This window comes from Pteropus vampyrus, unplaced genomic scaffold, assembly GCF_000151845.1.
Source record: "Pteropus vampyrus isolate Shadow unplaced genomic scaffold, Pvam_2.0 Scaffold115, whole genome shotgun sequence".
NCBI classification, from domain to species: Eukaryota; Metazoa; Chordata; class Mammalia; order Chiroptera; family Pteropodidae; genus Pteropus; species Pteropus vampyrus.
Window position 1 is genome coordinate 3,841,618 of NW_011888896.1, and position 18,817 is coordinate 3,860,434.

Here is an 18,817-nt window from a genome sequence, read left to right on the forward strand (position 1 = left end):
TTTGAGAAGATTAATAAAATTGACAAACCCCTGGCTAGACTCACTAAAGAAAAAAGAGAAAGGACACAAATAAACAAAATCAGGGATGAAAGGGGGGAAATTACGACAGACACTGCAGAAATACAAAGGATCATATAAGAATACTATGAAAAAGTATATAACACCAAATTTAACAACATAGAAGAAATGGACCAGTACTTAGAAAATACAACCTTTCTAGACTGAATTAAGAAGAACTGGAAAATCTAAATAGACCCATCAGCAGTATGGAAATTGAAGCAATCATCAAAATCTACCAAAAAAAGTAAAAGTCCAGGACCGCATGGCTTCACCAGAGAATTCTACCAAACATTCAAAGATTTAATAACCTATTCTCAAACTCTTTGAAAAAATCGAAGAGGAAGCAATACTTCCCAACTCATTTTATGAGGCCAATATTACCCTGATACTGAAACATGGTAAAGATAACATGAAAAAAGAAAATAAACAACCTAACGCTTCATCTTAAAGATATTACAGACCAATATCTCTCATGAACACAGATGCAGAAATCCTAAATAAGATACTAGCGAACCAAATACAGCAACATATTAAAAAGATTATACACCACGATCAAGTGGGCTTCATCCCAGGGGCACAGGGATGGTTCAACATATACAAATCGATTAATGTGATATATCACGTAAACAAATTAAAAAGTAAGAATCATATGATCATATCAATAGATGCAGAAAAAGCCTTCAACAAGATACAGCATCCATTTATGATCAAAACACTTCACAAAATCAGTAAAGAAGGAAAGTACCTTAACATAATAAAGGCCATCTATGACAAACCCTCAGCCAACATTATACTTAATGTTGAAAAACTAAAAACCTTCCCTCTAAAATCAGGAGCAAGACAAGGCTGTCCACTATCACCACTGTTATTCAATATAACATTGGAGGTCCTAGCAAGTGCAGTCAGACAAGAGAAAGATACAAAAGGCATCTAAATAGGAAATGGAGAAGTCAAAGTCACTATTTGCAGATGACATGATTCTCTATATAGAAAATTTGAGAGACTCCACAAGAACACTACTAGAAACAGTAAGCAAATACAGTAAAGTTTCTGGTTATAAAATCAACAGCGAAGAATCCATAGCGTTCCTATAACAATAGAGTGTCAGAAAAAGAAGTGGAAAAAATAATTCCTTTCGCAATTTCAACAAAAAGAATAAAATTCTTAGGAATACATTTAACAAAACATGTGAAAGACCTATATAATGAAAACTGTAAGACGCTATTAAAAGAAATTGAAGAAGATACAAAAAAATGGAATGATATTCCGTGTTCTTGGATTGGAAGAATCAACATAGTTAAAATGATCTTATTACCTGAAGCATTATACATATTTAATGCAATCCCCATCAAAATCCCATCAGCATTTTTTAAAGAAATAGAACAAAAAAATCATCAAATTTGTATGAAGCACAAAAGACCCTGAATTGCCAAAGCCATCCTGAGAAAAAAAGAACGAGGCTGGAGGCATCATTCTGCCTGACTTCAAATTATACTACAAAGCGACAGTAATCAAAATGGCATGCTATTGGCAGCAAAACAGACACGTGGACCAGTGGAACAGAATCGAGAGTCCAGAAGTAAACCCATATTTATATGGGCAAATAATTTTCAACAAAGAAGCCAAAAACATACAGTGGAGAAAGGTAAGCCTCTTTAATAAATGGTGCTGGAAAACTGGAAAGCCATCTGCAAAAGAATGAAACTAGACTGTTGTCTATCACCACGCACCAAAATTAACTCAAAATGGATTAAGGACCTGAATATAAGACTTGAAACAATAAACTACATAGAAGAAAATAGGAACTAAACTCATGGACCTTGGACTTAAAGGGGATTTCATTAATTTGACCTCAAAGGCAAGGGAAGTAAAAGCAAAAATAAATGAATGGGACTACATCAAACTAAAAAGCTGCTTTTGCACAGCAAAAGGAACCATCAACAAGAGAAAGAGACAACCATCCGAATGGGAATATACATTTGCAAGCAGTGCCTCTGATAAGGGCCTAATATCCAAAATATACAAAGAACTCATACAACTCAATAACAATAAAAAAACGTACGATCCAATCAGAAAATGGGCAGAGTACCTGAACAGACACTTCTCCCAAGAAGACATACAAATGGCCAACAAATATGTGAAAAGATGCTCTATATCACTAGCTATTGGGGAAATGCAAATGAAAACCACAAGGAGATACCATCTCATACCTGTTAGAATGGCTATCATCAACAGGACAAGTAATAACAAATGCTGGAGTGGTTATTGGGAAAAAGGGACCCTCATACACTGCTGGCATGACTGCAAATTGGTACAGCCACTAAGGAAAACAGTATGGAGGGTCCTTAAAAAACTAAGAATTGATCTACTATGATCCAGTAATCTCCTTACTGGCATTTACCCCAAAGACTTGAAAACTCATATCTGAAAAGATATTTGCACACTAATGTTCATAGCAGCATTATTCACGGTGGCCAGGGCATGGAAGCAACCGAAGTGTCCTACAATAGACGATTTGCTAAAGAAGCTGTGGTACATATATACAATGGAATATTACTCAGCCATAAGAAGAGATGAAATACTGCCATTTGCAACAACGTGGATGGACTTTGAGATAATCATGCTGAGCTAAATAAGCCAAACAGAAAAAGTTGAAAACCACATGGTATCACTTATATGTGGGATATAAACCCCAAAGCAACTAACAGACAGGACAAATAAACAGAGACTCATGGACATGGATAATAGACTAGTGGTTACCAAAGTGTGGGAGCAAGGAGGTAGATGGGGTAAAAGGGGTTAAATGTGGTGACAGAAAAAAATCTAACTATGGGTGGAAAATGCCATGCAATATATATTACGTATAATATATATATGTATGTATATATATATATACACATACACACACACACACATATATATATGCCTATTGTTGAATTGTACACCTGAAACTTACTAGATTTTTTAAACCAGTGTCATCATAAAAATAAAAAAAATGTTCATTGAAAGGAAACTTCAGGGCTAGACAGTTTTACAAGTGTATTCTTAACATTTAGGAAAAATAGCACCCAAACCTTTCCAGTTATATCACATAATTATGGAAACATTTGCGTTTGCAACCCTTACCTAAGATAATGCCTGTTGGATTTTAATTATTTGGTTTCTGTAAATATTGATATTATTAAGGTTGGTTCTCCATTCAGAACTTTTTCTCTTGCCTTTATTCACAAATGCATATTGACTGTTTTGAATGTCAGACGAATATGTGAAGCTTTTGGAATACATAAATGAACAAAATCTGTATCTAGTGATCCTGACGTTAACATATAATGAAGGAGACAGATGTTTACATGTAAAATTGAAAATTAAGTTCATGTTGCAATAAATTGGTAGGTATAGAAGGATTGGAGGAGAGCAGAAGGACATCTGATTGCCTAGGACAGAGCAGAGAAGGCTTCACTGAAGAGGTAATGTTTGAGTTAAGTCCTGAAACGTGAGTAGTAATATGCCAGGCAGATAGTGAAGGAACATTTAGGAAATATAACAAGTGTGTAAAAGTATGCATACCTGGCTTATTGGAGAGTATTGTATGCAGTTCAGATTAGATATAGGGTGAGGAAGAAAATAGAAGAAATGTAAGGACATAACATCAAGTACCCTTTATTCCATGTTAAAAAGTAAATATGGAGTGCTTCCAGTCTTTCGAGTGGAAGTATAATATGGTCAAGTTTTTGTTTTAAAATTATTATTCCAGTATAGAGAAGAGATTGAATTGGGACAAGACTGGAGGCAGGGAGACTATTAGAAGGTTGTTGCAGTAGGTATTCAGATAAGATGATGAAAGCTCAATGGAGAAGAGGCAATAGGAATTAGTGTTGGCATAGTTGGTGCTGATCTTTTGTTTTTGGCACTAATTTGTCAATAAGTTCGTTTACTTTTAAGACTACTTTTTGGTCCTGATAATCATAGAATGTGAATGCAAACTTATGAAATTTACTTTGATATTTAGGAAAGGAGGAAGGTGATCTTATTCTATGCCAATCAGATTGGAGATTGATACTTATACGTGTGGATCTGTCTCTCTTCTCCTTCTCTCTCTCTCCCTCCCTCTCTCCCTCCCTCCCTCCCTCTCTCTCTCTCTCTCTCTCTCTCTCTCTCTCTCTCTCTGTCTCTCGCTGTCTTTTTGTCTCTGTCTCCCTGTCTCTCTCCTTTGAGCTAATCATGAACAAAATATTGTTTAGAATAATAAGTTTCTGTTTTTAGTAGAATAGAAAATGTGCGCCTTCTACAGATGCACCTAGGAGTTAACATTTTGAGACAGAAAAAATTGTTTTTCTTTGCAATGTATTCTTTTTTTTAAATTGAGGTATAATTGACATAGAACATCATATTAGTTTTGGGTCTATAACATAATGATTCAATATTTCTATATATTGAAAAATGATCACAATAAATCAATAAATGTAGTTAACATCCATCATTTCACATAGTTAAAACATTTTTTTCTCGTGATGAGAACTTTTAAGATCTGCTCTTAGTAACTTTCAAATATGCAGTACAGTGTTATTAACTATAGTTGCCATGCCGTACATTACATCCCATTGCTTATTTACTTTATAATTGGAAATTTGTACCTTTTGACTCCTTTACCCATTTTACCCACCCATTATCCCCCATCTTTGGCAACCACCAATCTGTTCTCTGTATCTATAAGCTTTTTTTCTTTTTTTACCTTCCACATGTATGTGAGGTCATATGATATTTGTCTGACTTATTTTATTTAACGTAATGCCCTCGTAGTCCATACACTTTGTCTTAAATGGCAAGATTTCATTTTTTTATGGCAAAATAACATTGCATTGTATATAACCTTCCATTATAAAATATTACAGTGGATACCACATAATCTGTACATCTGTTGATGGACACTGAGGTTGTTTCCATATCTTGACTATTGTAAATAATGCTGTACTAATCAGGGGGATATGTGTTTTCGAGTCAGTGTTATTGTTGTCTTTGTATAAATACCCCGAAGTGGAATTGCTGGACCATACAGTAGTTCTATTTTTAACTTTTTAAGGAACTTCCATACTGTGTTTTCCATAGTTGCTGCACCAATTTACGTTTTCACCAGCAGTGTGCAAGGGTCCCCTTTTCTCCACATTCTCGCCACCATTTGTTATTTTTTGACTTTTTGATAACAACCATTCTAACAGTTATGAAGTGATATCTCATGGTTTTGATTTGGATTTCCCTGGTGATTAGTGACATTAGACATCTTTTCATGTACTTGTTGCCCATCCATATATCTTCTGTGGAAAAATGGCTCTTCAGATCCTATGACCATTTTTTAATCAGATTGTTTTTTTGCTATTGAGTTGTATGAGTTCTTTATATATTTTGGATATTAACCCTTTATTAGATATATCATTTGCAAATATTTTCTCCCATTCCATAGGTTGCCTTTTTATTTTGTTGATTATTTCCTTTGCTGTGCAGAAGTTTTTTAGTTTGATGTAGTATCACTTGTTTATTTGTGCATTTGTCACCTTTGATTTTGGTTTCAAGTTAAAAAAATCACTGCCAAGACTGATGTCAAGATGCCTACTCCAGTGTTTTCTTAGTATCACATTTAAAGTCATTAATCCATTTAGAGTTAAATTTTGTATGTGATTTAGGATAGTGGTCCAGTTTCAATATTTTGCATGTGGCTCTCCATTTTTCTCACCACCATTTATTGAAGACTGTCCTTTCCCCATTGTGTGTATATTCTTGGCTCCTTTGTCATAAATTAATTGACTATATATGCATGGATTTATTTCTGGGCTCTCCATTCTGTTTCATTGATCTACATGTCTTTTTATGCCAGTATCATCTTGTTTTGATAACTGTAGCTTTGTAATAAAGTTTGAAATGTGTGAGTGTGATTCCTTCAGCTTTTTACTTCTTTGTCAAGATTGTTTTCGCTATTCAGGGTCTTACATATGATTTCTTTTACCCAGTATTGTGCTGAAGACTTTGAAGGCACGGAATAGTTTATTAAGTGATCCACAGATGATTCCTAATTTGATATTGGTAGATGACTGTATTTAAAATTGGTCTTCAGCATTTTCATTTAGTGATTGAACAGGACATGATGTTAGTAGAAAAATTGTGCCTTTCCGACAGCTCCTTATATAGAAAAGTCATATGAGGGCCCTAACCTTAAAGGTTTTTGTTTGTTTGTTTGTTTGGGATGGGGGCAGGTGGTGGGTAATAGAAAATTCACTGACATAGTTTTGTTGTTTTTTTAGAGTTTTTCTTTAGTATCTCTATGAGATAGATATATGATTTCAACATGAGAAGAGACAGAATTCAGTTTTACTAACTTCACATATAAAAATATCTGTAGTGAAAATACTTTTTAAAAAAATGCTTTTCTATATTGCATATTTCATATTGAAGTAGACATCAACAGTGCTGTTCTAAAACTAAAGTACTTTTCCATTGGCCTTATCATTTTTATTCTTACCAGGTAAAATTTTCTAACATTATGATATAGCATTTTGAGAAGATAGCTTACTGTGAAGGGTTTGAAATTTGGGGGGAGACTAAAGTTTGTCTTTTTGGAAAATAGCTCATACCAGTAACTTTTGGTAACCATGTCTTTTTTGAGACATGCTTGTGTATGATTATTAACAATGCATATTATAGTAGTTTCCGTATCTCAACTAGGTTAAGTCCTGAGGTATGAAAATGAAAGTTTATTGCCCAGTCACTAATGGAAATTTGTACTTAAGATTTTTATTTCTGAAAACCATAATGTGAATTATATTGCAAAGTGTGTCTTTTTTGTTCCTAATAGTTAAAGCTTTACTGTAATCCAGTTTTGTTTTGTTTTGTTTTGTTTTTTTGGTAAAATTAGTTATAGATACAATTTAAATTTAGTGAATTCATTTGTGTCCAAATTTTAAATAAAATACTGTCTTTCTGTGTTTGCCAACAATTCCCATCCTCTTCTGGCTTTATTGAGTAAAAAATGTGTGTATTTTAATCATTTTGGCAGGTTTTGCCTAGCTGTGAGATTGGGGTAGGTCATACACGAGTTTCTTAGAGAAAGTAATCAAATCTTGTTTTATCCTGTATATGGCTGAATTCTGTAAAACTGCTAATATCTGAGAATTCATATACAAAAATTTTGATCAGTAACTTTATTTTCAAATATTACTATAAGTTTGCATTCTTCTATAATCAAGAGGTTTTTAAACTATAAGCGTGACTTGGGATATCGTGTTAGAATTAAATTAGTCATTCAATAACATCAACTACAGTATATAGTCCAAACTCTATAGCATAGCCTACAGGTCCTCATTAATTTGTCTTTTTCTAGCCTTTCTGATTTCATTATTTGTTATTCTCCTACAAGTTCTTTACTCCCACTACTCATAAACTTTTTGTGTGTGTGTATTTCCCAAATGTAAATTGTCCTTGCATTTTAATGTAATTTGTGAGATTTTTTTATTTTTTTTTAACGTGGAGTACTAGTCAGTGTTGCTTTGTCTGTCTACAGATTTCTAACCCATTCTTCACGACTCATTTCAGTGTGGTCTGTCTTCAAAATTTAACTCTTTTTGCATAGATAATATTAGGTGCTTTACCTTGTGTTCCATGATCATGCTATACTCCCTTCTGTTATTGTAAATAATAATAACGGTGGTTTATTTTTGTATTAGACTCTTAACAGAAGACTTCTGACAACTTGAAGATGTTGTTGGGTCTTACTGATATTAATCCTCAAGGATGAATATATTGTAGGTATTTAAATTGTTTGCTGAATGAACAAAGAATTATAGAGAAATTAGCAGCAATTATAGAGAAATAGCAGATTCTGTGGAATCTGGAGACGTTCCAAAAGCAAAATGGTTATCTTTTTGGGGGGCGGGCTGGGGTGGGGTGACACAGGAGAGGGGATTTCAACATATACTGTATTTAGAAACCATGGCATCTTCTGACTTCGAACTTGCTGTGTAAGCAGGATCATTTTGCAGTCACATTATTTTTGCTTAAAATCTGTCACTGACATTTATGAAGGAGCTGAAACCACTTTTAAATAATTTTACTATGTTTTACACTAATTTAATTTTTTTTTTAATTTTAGGAAACACTCCTTTACATCTTGCTGTGATGTTAGGAAATAAAGGTTAGTAAATATTTTCTTTGTTGTGTTTAACTTCACTCATGTATAGTCACTTTTAAATTTTAAGATGAATTTTGTCTTTTAAGTTTTTAAAAATTCACTTGATTATCTTATTTGGTAATTGAGCTTAGGATTCAGTACATTAAAGATAACAAATATTTTCTCATTTTCTATAGCAGTTTTTTCAAAGAGTTAGTAGAAATCCTGTACTAACCTTTATGCCTTTTAAAACCATGCGATTTTTCTTACTTGGTTATTTCATTAAGCAAGCATTTGTAATTGCAAGAGACTCATATTTCCAAATAGTAAAGTTTATTAATTAATGTAATAATTTTAATAATCAAAGAGTTTTATCAGATCCTTTAATATGGACTATTTTGTATATCTAAACTCTATCCTTTTGTATGGTAAATGATTGTAAAAACTTAAAACTTGTTTATTCATTAAAAAAAAAACAACATTTCTGCTTGGTTTGGCAGCACATATACTAAAAGAAGAACCTCATAGGCGACTTACAAGATACTTTATACGGCCATTCCTAGATGCAATAAAATCTTAGTTATCTGGATTCCCCGTAATCCTGAAAAGTGGGAATTCTAGATAGCTGATTGGCAACCTTTTAAGTGCTAGGTTTTTAAATTTTAGGTATATTCGCTAAAAATCTTTTAAAAATATATATTCTTGAATTTTTAAACAGGCAAATTAAGTTTTAAGGTTTTTCTTTCTGATGATTTAGATATATTATGAACATCTAATTATTGTTATATATTGTAATGTAGTTGTTGGTATAAACATTTGATCTGAATGTATGCTGATCCCAGGGGTGTTACTGGAACTTGCTTTGTTGAAAAAAAAACAATTCTTTTGCTAATTTAGTTTTTAAGTTCACATGCTTATGTGAAGCATGTGATCTGCAGGATAATCTAATTTTGATTTTAAAACTATATAAATTGGTAACTCAAATCTTTATTTCTTTATTTGGTTGTGCTGGCTTTTTCTCCTTTGTGCAAGGAGCAGACTAACTTGAGTAACTTAATAAAGAGAGATTCATCGAGAGACTGCATATTATTGAAACCCAAAATATGAGAACTAGCTATGTCTCAGGAAGAGCATAGCCAAGACAATTTGAGGGATCAGCCTTTCTTCTTCCCTTTTTCCTCCCTCTTTCCTTCTCTCTCTCCTTCTCTCTATCCACCCATCATCTGTCTCCCTCTTATGGTGTGTCTGCTGTTGTCTATATATATGTAATATTCTTCCTTGATTTATTTTTCTCTGTTTACTGAAATTTAAGGTGACCCAAAATAACTTCTAGAATCCTAAACCTTCATAATATTCTGGTTTCAGTATTTACTACCAACTAATTTAGTTTCTTAGGTTCCTGAATTTCTAAGCAAGAAGTTCTTCGATTGGTCTAGTTCATCTCAATCCAAGCCACAGTGTTGAATGACTGGCAAGCTCATGAATTGTTTTGGAATACGTATTTACTTCTGTGAAATTAGCTTTATCTATGCTGGCTTGAGGTAAGAGTTGGAGTTAGGAGAGAGAATCAGGAATGCAGGGGAAGAATGTTTAGTTTAGCAGGAAAATGATCATGTCAGGCCATGATAGTCATCTCTAGGGTAACTACTTTGGTGAAAATATATCAGATTATAGTTTGCTAATTTTGACCAATAAAAACTTATGCTTTTTTCCCCCCAAAGAACACCAAATCAAGACTTTAAAAAATAGCTGAAATGTACTCATCTTTTATAAAATGCTAGATGCTTTTTTAGTGTTATATGCATATTTACTTATTTAACACTTACAATGACCTTATGATGAAGATACTATTATTATCTCAATTTTAGAGATAACAAAACTTGGGGAGCTAAGCACCTTTACCAAAGTAAAGCAGCAGAGTTTTGACTTAAACTTGGAGTATCTGGCTCTCGAGCCTGGATTCTTAACTATTATGTTGTACTGCCTTGCTCTCTTTTCATTGAGAACCATTCAAAAAAGATATAGTCTATATCAAAGTTAGCTAAAATTATGCTTTCTTCCTGTTTTCATGGCAGACATAGTTAATTTGATGCCAAGTCTGATTATTATTTAAAATTTAGTACTTAAATAACAACTATGGATTTACCAGGATTTGAATGTAAAATGAAGCATATCTACCTACCATCCCAGCTCTAAGTGTTTTAATATAGATAAGGAGATATTGTTATATTTCATCATAGGTTTCTATCAGCCTAAGCAAAATGAATTTCACAGAACATTAGTTTCATGGGATCTTGGTAACTATTTAGAGGAAATTAGTGTTTCCAGGTCATTTCCATTTGGAAAATAGTGGGTTAATAAGTATTAAGCATTTTTTTTTTTAGTGTGGACTTTAGAATATCTATCTATCTGTCTGTCTGTCTATCTATCTATCTATCTATCTATCTATCTATCTATCTATTTATTATTTTATTTTTTAGGTGAGGCAACCCTTGGTTGACCTCACAGATTGCAAGGACCTTGTTAGTTTACAATCCCTTACTTTTTATGCCTACAGCACCTGGTCTTCCTAGGTGGTCTCCCATCCAAGTACTAACCAGGCCCGACGCCGTTTAGCTTCTGAAATCAGATGGGATTGGGCTTTTTCAGGGTAGTATGGTTATAGTCTGGACCTTAGAATTTTGATATGCTAACAGGCATTGTTACCTTCTGAGTTGGGGTAAGTGTTGGATAGGAGTCATTGTTCCCTATAGTTATTGTGTATTTGCTGTTTTTTCAAGTATCTTGAGACACTAGAGTTCTTTGGAACATATTTTGGGAAACACTGTTAGATGATTAATAATCTGCTAATAATGTCGATATTTACTGCTAGTCTCCTTTTCATATAGAGTAGGTACAGCCATTAATATACTGACTCACATTTTTCCATTTATATTTTTCCACTTGTCTATGGTTTTTTGCTTTTTTTATGGTCTTAATATTTTTGATATTCGGTTGTACAAGAGTGAGATTGAAATGTGTAGAAGATAAAACATCTGCATTATACTTAATTCTGTAAATTAATTTTTCATTATACCAATTTTTGTTCAGTCTGTGCTACTCTATTCTATTTTATCTTCTCCTTTAGAGATACACTATACCTTTTGTAATTGTTGAGGGGCACTTTCTGTTTGTATACTTGCTTGTAAATATAGTAGAAATTCCCAGGGCATTCAAATAGTATTTATTGATTGAGTTAAAGAGAGGACTACCCTAGGATTTTCACACTTTTATTTACTTCTCTTTTCTCACTCATCTTAAACTACTGAATGACATTATTTTTCTACCATCAAAGTCTTATTTTTCTGAATTTATGGGTCCACTGACCATGTTGGTCATGTTGGCAAAGAAGTTTTTAAAATATGGATTGGAGTTAAAATGGAAAAGAACATTGTACTTAAGGAAGATTTCAAGAATCTCTAGGAGATGAAATAGAAAATTAATCTTTAACTCTTATCCTTTTGGTTAGACACCAGAAAAATGTTCTTCAGACCAGTTGCTGTAACTTTCACTTCATTCTGTCTTTTTTCAGTGTGTAATTTTTAATTTTCTTCCCTGTAATAACTCTAGGCTTATTTTCTCATAAGGTTCTCTCTGGATGTACAGTTTTGTTTCCAACTGTCCTATTTATCCCACCCACTCTCTTTATGTATGATCACCTTTATAGCTCTTGGTTATTTATATGTGATTTCTGTTCCTCATAATTTTATTTCGTCCACACTACTGAAGTTCTGATTTCTTTGTCTCACATTTATCCATTCTTTAAGACTAATGTCTGGTAACTACATTGTTTTCTTATTCATTGTAAAAATTACAGAGAGAAGGCATTTGATCGATCTAGTTTTTTTTTTTTTTTTGTATGAGACTATGTCATAGGTTATTGGCATATCTATGATTATCTGACTTTTCCTTAATTGCTCATTTCTACATCATTTGAGCTGTGACTGATGAGTGAAGGACACCTGTTCAACAGAGTCTGTGGTATATTAGAAATCATAGTTGACATGTCTAGTGTATATATGTCATACTAATTCTATACCTTAGTTTACACAACTGGGATATTACTTTAAGTACTTTCATACATGTTATTAATATTTTTAAATTAATTTTTCTTTATGCTTTTGAGTTATTAATACTTGCATTTTGAAAGAATTGAAATAACACAGAACAAAGATGTATAAAAGCAACATCTCTCTTACTTTTTTGATGTAATTTACATTAATAGCCTAGTGGGTATTCTTGCACACCTTCTTTTCTCCTTATAATATAGGAGCTTAGTTTGTTTTTGCTGAAATTGAATCACTACATATAGTACTTTGACATTTTTCTTTTCACTCGAATGTTTATATGAAATACTTTTACAAGTCTGTAGACACCTATTCATGTTTATATTCCTCTAACTTCTTTATATGTGCACACATAGACATGTATTTACGTAAAATCTCATGGTAGGTTTCTTGAGGGGAGAGACCATTTTATTTATTAATTTGTTTTAAAAAATTCTTTTTAGCTATTGTTATTAACCCCCTTCTCCCAATTAACCCCTTCTCTCAAAACATAGTAACCCATGTTAACCTCTCGAATATTCTTCTGTACTCTGCTCCATGCTTATTATTATATTCAAATATGTGTGTATGTATCTAAACACACACTAATATATATATAGTTTTTTAGTTATTTCTTTTTAAAAAATTGAGATCATATACACTTCTGCATTACATCATATAGCAATATAGTGTGGACATTTTCTTTAAGTCTATTGGGATGGCTAAAATTCATTCTTTAAGATTTTTTTTACATTTCTTTTTCTTTCAACACTTTATTATGAAAAACTTCAAAATGCACATAATGATTAGACATTTATATACTTTATGCAGTACTCATCCCAATGAGTCTAGTATCCACCTGACACTATACATAGTTATTACAATATTATTGACTAAATCCCCTATGCTATACTTTATATCCCTGTGGCCATTTTTATAACTGGCAATTTGTACTTTTAAATCTCTTTACCTTTTTCAACCATTCTCTCAACCCCCCTCATATCTGGCAATCACCAGTTTGTTCTCTATATCTGTGACTCTGTTTCTATTCTGTCTGTCCATTTATTTTGTTCTTTAGATTCCACGTATAAGTGAGATCATATGATATTTGTCTTTCTCTGTCTGACTTATTTCACTTAGCAAAATACCTTCCAGGTCCATCCATGTTGTTGTGAATGGTAAGATTTCATTATTTTTCATTGCTGAGTAATATTCTACTGTTTATATGTACAACATCTTCTTTATCCATTTGTTTATCAGTAGACATTTAGGATGCTTCCATATCTTGCTACTGTAAATAATATTGCAGTAAACAAAAGGGTGCATATATCTTTTTGAATTAGTGTTTTGGATTTCTTCAGATAAATACTCACAGTGGAATTGTTAGGTTATACGGTTCTGTTTTTAATTTTTTGCCCTTTTTATTTTCTGATGTCATTATGGGCACATCAATTTTTTTTAAATGTATTATAACTAGTCATTAATCTTTTTGATGCTCAATTTCCCAAATTTGGCCAGTGGCTGATCATTCAAGCTAGCTCCTTTGTCCTTTTGATATGACTCCATTTTTAAAAAATGGCTGCATATTATTTCAGTAGTGTAGATGCATCATGTTTTAGTGAATCATTCTCCCATAGTGGATATTCACTTAGTTTCCAATATTTTGCCATTATAAACAGTGCTAAAACAAACATTCTTTTTTTTCTTTTATTTTGTTATTTTTTTTTAAATTTATTTTTATTATGGTGACATTGGATAGTGAAATCCAGTAAGTTTCAGGTATACAATTCAACAGTAAGGCATATATATATTGCATTGTGTGTTCATCACCTATAGTTAGATTTCTTTCTGTCACCACATATTTGACCCCTTTTACCTCATCTACCTCCCCCTCCCAAAACAAATATTTTTGTACATATATTTTATACTACTAGTAGACTTTCTAAACACCTCTATGAACTTTCTCTATTTATTGTGCTGTATTCTAATAAAATTTCCTGCCAGTATAGGAATTCCTTCTAGTACTAGGATAGTGCTAAAGTAGTGCCATTCTTCCTTCACCTCAGCTTACCGTCATTACACTGTCATAACATCCTTATTTCCTTCAGAGCACTTATCTGACTTTCTTTTTTCAACTATTAGTTTACTTTTTGGCTTCTAACATAGGATATAAGCTCTCTGATAGCAAGACCTTATGTTTCTTCTCACTGCTTATATCCAGGACTGGGAAATAGAAATAGCATTTAATAGGCACTTGGTAAGTATTTGCTGAATGGTTGATTGAATGAATGAGTCATTCATTTATGAAACTTAGGTTGGATAGCTATCCTAAATTTCCTTTAGCTTCAGTTTTGAATGTTTTTTTTTTTCCTATTAATTTATTTTTAATTTTTACGAAAGGTTTCTCAATCTATAGGACGGTCTGTACCTTAAACTTTTTAATCTTTTTTTTTTTTTAATTATGGTGACATTGGTTATTAAATTCAGTAAGTTTCAGGCATACAAACCAACAATAAGGCATATATATTCATTGCATTGTGTGTTCACTGCCCATAGTTAGATTTCTTTCTCTCACCATGTATTTGACCCCTTTTACCTCATCTACCTCTCCCACTCCACCCAGTAACCATTAGTCTATTGTCCATGTCTCTGCCTGTTTGTCCTGTTTGTTTGTTGCTTTTAGGTTTATATTCCACATATAAGTGATATTATGTGGTTTTCAACTTTTTCTGTCTGGCTTATTTCACTTAGCATGATTATCTCAAGGTCCACCCATAACTAGAAAGACTATCCAAATTTGTCCTTATGATCATGAACAGATTATTGCCCCTTTTGGATGTTTTTCTAAACTAAAAGAATTGTAAAATTTGAAAAATTAGTGTTTATAGAAACATTACTGATCTTTTTTGAAAACTTTTTTTTCAGAAATAGTGAGATTTCCATTTGACATTACAGACATATGAATTTGTTAGATAGTAGATATTTTTATATAAATTACTCTTGAGGTTCTTGGGTTATCTTTTAGAATACAAAACATTCTCAAAATATTCTTGGGAACAATTATTAGGGGACATAATCCTTTCTTTGCAGAGATTAGGTAATAGAATGTTATTGCATCCTATTAAGTGAATATTTACTGAGTCCTTACTATTAAGTATGTGTATATGATTATATATATATAATGTACTTCTTAGGATCTTCAGAATCTAATAATCTGAAATAACTTGGTTTAGATACATAGAAATTTAAAAAATTATTTAATTCTCTATAGTACGGTATTTCATTGACCTATTTATATAAATTTGTTTTCTTGAATTTTTACATGATTTTTGTATTTAGAGGTTCTAAAAATTCTATGATGTTTGATATTATTACCACTTTATGTTTCAGAATGTGCCCATTTACTTTTGGCTCATAATGCTCCAGTAAAGGTGAAAAATGCTCAGGGATGGAGCCCGCTGGCGGAAGCCATCAGTTATGGAGATAGACAGATGAGTAAGCAATATAAATTACTATTGTTGATATATAGTCTAAAATGTTAAGTGATACAATTGAAATATTTTTCATTTAATATAACTTTCCATACTATGAAGAGTTTGCAGTTATAAACATACGTGAATTATTCATGACTTAGGAACTTGAATATTGGGTAGTACACATAAAGAATTGAGGAATTACTTTTAAAAGTATATTATTATTTTTTCTCTTTTTATAGCATTCTGCCCTACTGGTATGCTTTAATTTTTTTTTAACTCATTCAGAATGAATGACTTTTTAAAAATATTGAAACCTGACTTTTTTTCTGGCAACCGCTTAATTTTTTTGAAGATTAATTGGAACTGAAAATAATCACAGTGTGTTAATAACAGTTATCTATCTGTTTTAAATGCTGGGCATAAGCTTTACTGAAAGTGTGGAATAAATCTGTCTCTGTTTTGTTTTAGTCTTTAAATGTGAATTTCCAAAAAATGTCACATGCTTTTTTTTTTTTTTTTACAATATATAGAGTGTTCAGTTATCTAACTCTTCTTCCTTTTACAGCTAATTTTTTTTCAACTTCATATACATGTCTTATTTTTGTCAAGCACATCTAAATAGTTGAAAGTTTTATAAAATTTAAATCTGGTTGAATGGGAATTATCTTTCTGGTAATACTATCTTTTTACACTTTAAGGTTGAAGATAATCAATTAAATCTAGCTTTGTAGAAGGAGCTATAAAAAAATTTGACAGTTTTATTAAAGAAATGCATAACATTAAATACCCTCAGGATGTTGTATAGATTTAGTTTTATTTTTAATGCTAAGTTTTGGGCTCTTACAGCCTCTTTCTTAAGTTTTAGCTTTACATGTCATTCACATGTTTCATCTTTGTTGAGTTTCTGAACACCCTGGGCAACTTTTAATGGTGCAGTTGTTTCATTTGTGCTTAAGATTTAATGTGAGATAAAATTGTGATATTTTAACAACTGTATGAATATATATGTATTTTTTATTCACTTCTAATTAATTGCCCTTTCCACAGAGCTTTCTGTGTGTCAGCACTGCTAACCTTTTAGTTTCTCACATTCACACATTCTTTTCCTTCTGCCCCAACTTCTTATAATTCTTCAGATCTCAGCTGAAATACAAGAGAGCTTTCTCCACTCATACAGTATGTCAGAACTCTTTCACTTTTACTCCTATTAGTCAGTAGGCTTCATTAGAGCAGGGCTTGTCTTCTGAGTACCTTCCAGATACATCTGAAACATGGTAGGGATGTGCCATTAGCTTTAACATTGAAGAACTCATTGTTTGGAGAGAGAGACCATTGAATATTCTTCAGGATTCTGAAGCATAAACTAAATATGCTTCAGATGAGGGAGAAAGTAATTCTGGTTTTGGCAGGGTGTTGGTTATTTGAGCTGACTCTTCATGAATTTTAAGATTTAATAAGGTAGGTAAAGACTTTCTAGTCTATGGGAGTAGGGTGTGTATAAAGCCTGGAAATGTGAAAAACAACAAGGCATATTTTAGAGAACTGTATTTTGTGTGGCTCCTTAAATGAGACTACAAGGCAAACATGGGTGAATGGATGAAGAGTAGTTTGGGGAGATGAAGTTGTAATGGTAAAAGGGACACATGGATATCTGCTTTATGTCTATTCAAAGTTTAAATTTCAGTCTCTAGTCACTGCAAAACTCCAGAAGACTTCAAAGCAGGGATTGAGATTATTAGATAAAACCTAAGACTTTTTTATTGAGTGGGAGGCAACAGCTTTTTAGAAAAAACATCTTGAGATCAAATGTAATAAGCTTGACTTAAAAAAGAGATAACATGTTTAGAGATGTAAGGGATAGATTAGAAAGATTATTAGATGAAAGAATTGACAGTGGTTGATTATCTTTTGGATAGCGATAGGATTGTGAGCAACTCCAACATCTCTATTGTGAATTAATGGTAATCTCATTAATTAATTGATGTACAGAATATAGAAGGAATAACTGTGGGATTTAATTAATTTGGTGTTGTTTGATGAATTTGAATTATCAGTGGTACATCTTGGTAGAATTGTCAAAGTAAGAAGTGGGAAATAATTAGACTGGAGTGTAGAAAGAAGTGGAGGGCAGAAGATACTTGGAGCAGTAGTGTGTAGTTCCAAAAGCTTTAAGCACAACAAACTTAAAAATACTTTATATGGGAGAAAAAGGAAAAGAGGAAGTTAAATTAATTGTTGTTCCTTGAGTCTTTATGTGAACTCTTAATACTATCCAAATCCTTTAAAGCTAATTTTATCTTCATTATAAATCAATGTTAAGATTCTTACAATATGGGAGTACAAATACTGAGATCTCCAAAACATACTGGTAATTTTGTGTAATTGCATTTTGAATATTTTTGTTTCCATAGTAAGTTTGAGTTGATGCTATTTTCTTAATGTGAAGCCTCATAGAACAAGAATCTCTTTTGCGTGTATTACTACACTATATATTGTTGTCACTACCTTTTAAGTAATGTTTAGTCATTTTTATGTCATTTTCTATTATTTATTGAGTTCTTTTAGTTGGTTACAGTATACTTAGTTGAAAAACACAGCTTCTGCTTTTCATTAAGATACCTTTTCAATCTAGGAATTGAATTATTTCCAGTTTTTACCTTCAGCAGAGGTCTGTTTCAATTCGAAGGCAAGAGAGATTGAATAAAGACTTATTAAAGTATTTGAGCATAAAGGGGGGAAGAAAAGCTACTACATTTGGGTAATATAGCTGTGTTATTAAAGTTAAATTATAACAATCATGAAAGTCGACCAGATTCATATAATTTAGATTCTATAAGGAACCTTAATAATTCTCTAGGTCATTGGTTCTTAGACTATTTGGATTTCACAGACCAGAAAAAAAGTTTTTATTTGAGGATTGATGCAGAATAGCTAACTTTTTTATTTTAATATATAAGAACTTTTTTAAAAAAGATAACTGCTTTATTTTGTGATTATTGTTTTATTAAAAGATATTTTGAAACCAAAAAATAGTAGAAAGA

General features: G+C 32.1%; 1 protein-coding gene and 1 pseudogene across 2 annotated transcripts in view; one reads left to right on the forward strand and one right to left on the reverse strand.

Moving 5' to 3' along the window:
- Positions 1 to 18,817, forward strand: part of ANKRD13C (ankyrin repeat domain 13C) — a 70,914-nt gene that overhangs the window by 20,202 nt on the left and 31,895 nt on the right. For both annotated transcript variants that reach the window (XM_011365707.2, XM_023533899.1), the window contains 2 exons: positions 8,198 to 8,239; positions 15,691 to 15,795. In XM_011365707.2, the coding sequence (XP_011364009.1) occupies positions 8,198 to 8,239; positions 15,691 to 15,795 (147 nt within the window). The remainder of the gene's footprint in view (positions 1 to 8,197; positions 8,240 to 15,690; positions 15,796 to 18,817) is intronic.
- LOC111743527 lies at positions 10,764 to 10,882 on the reverse strand (annotated as a pseudogene).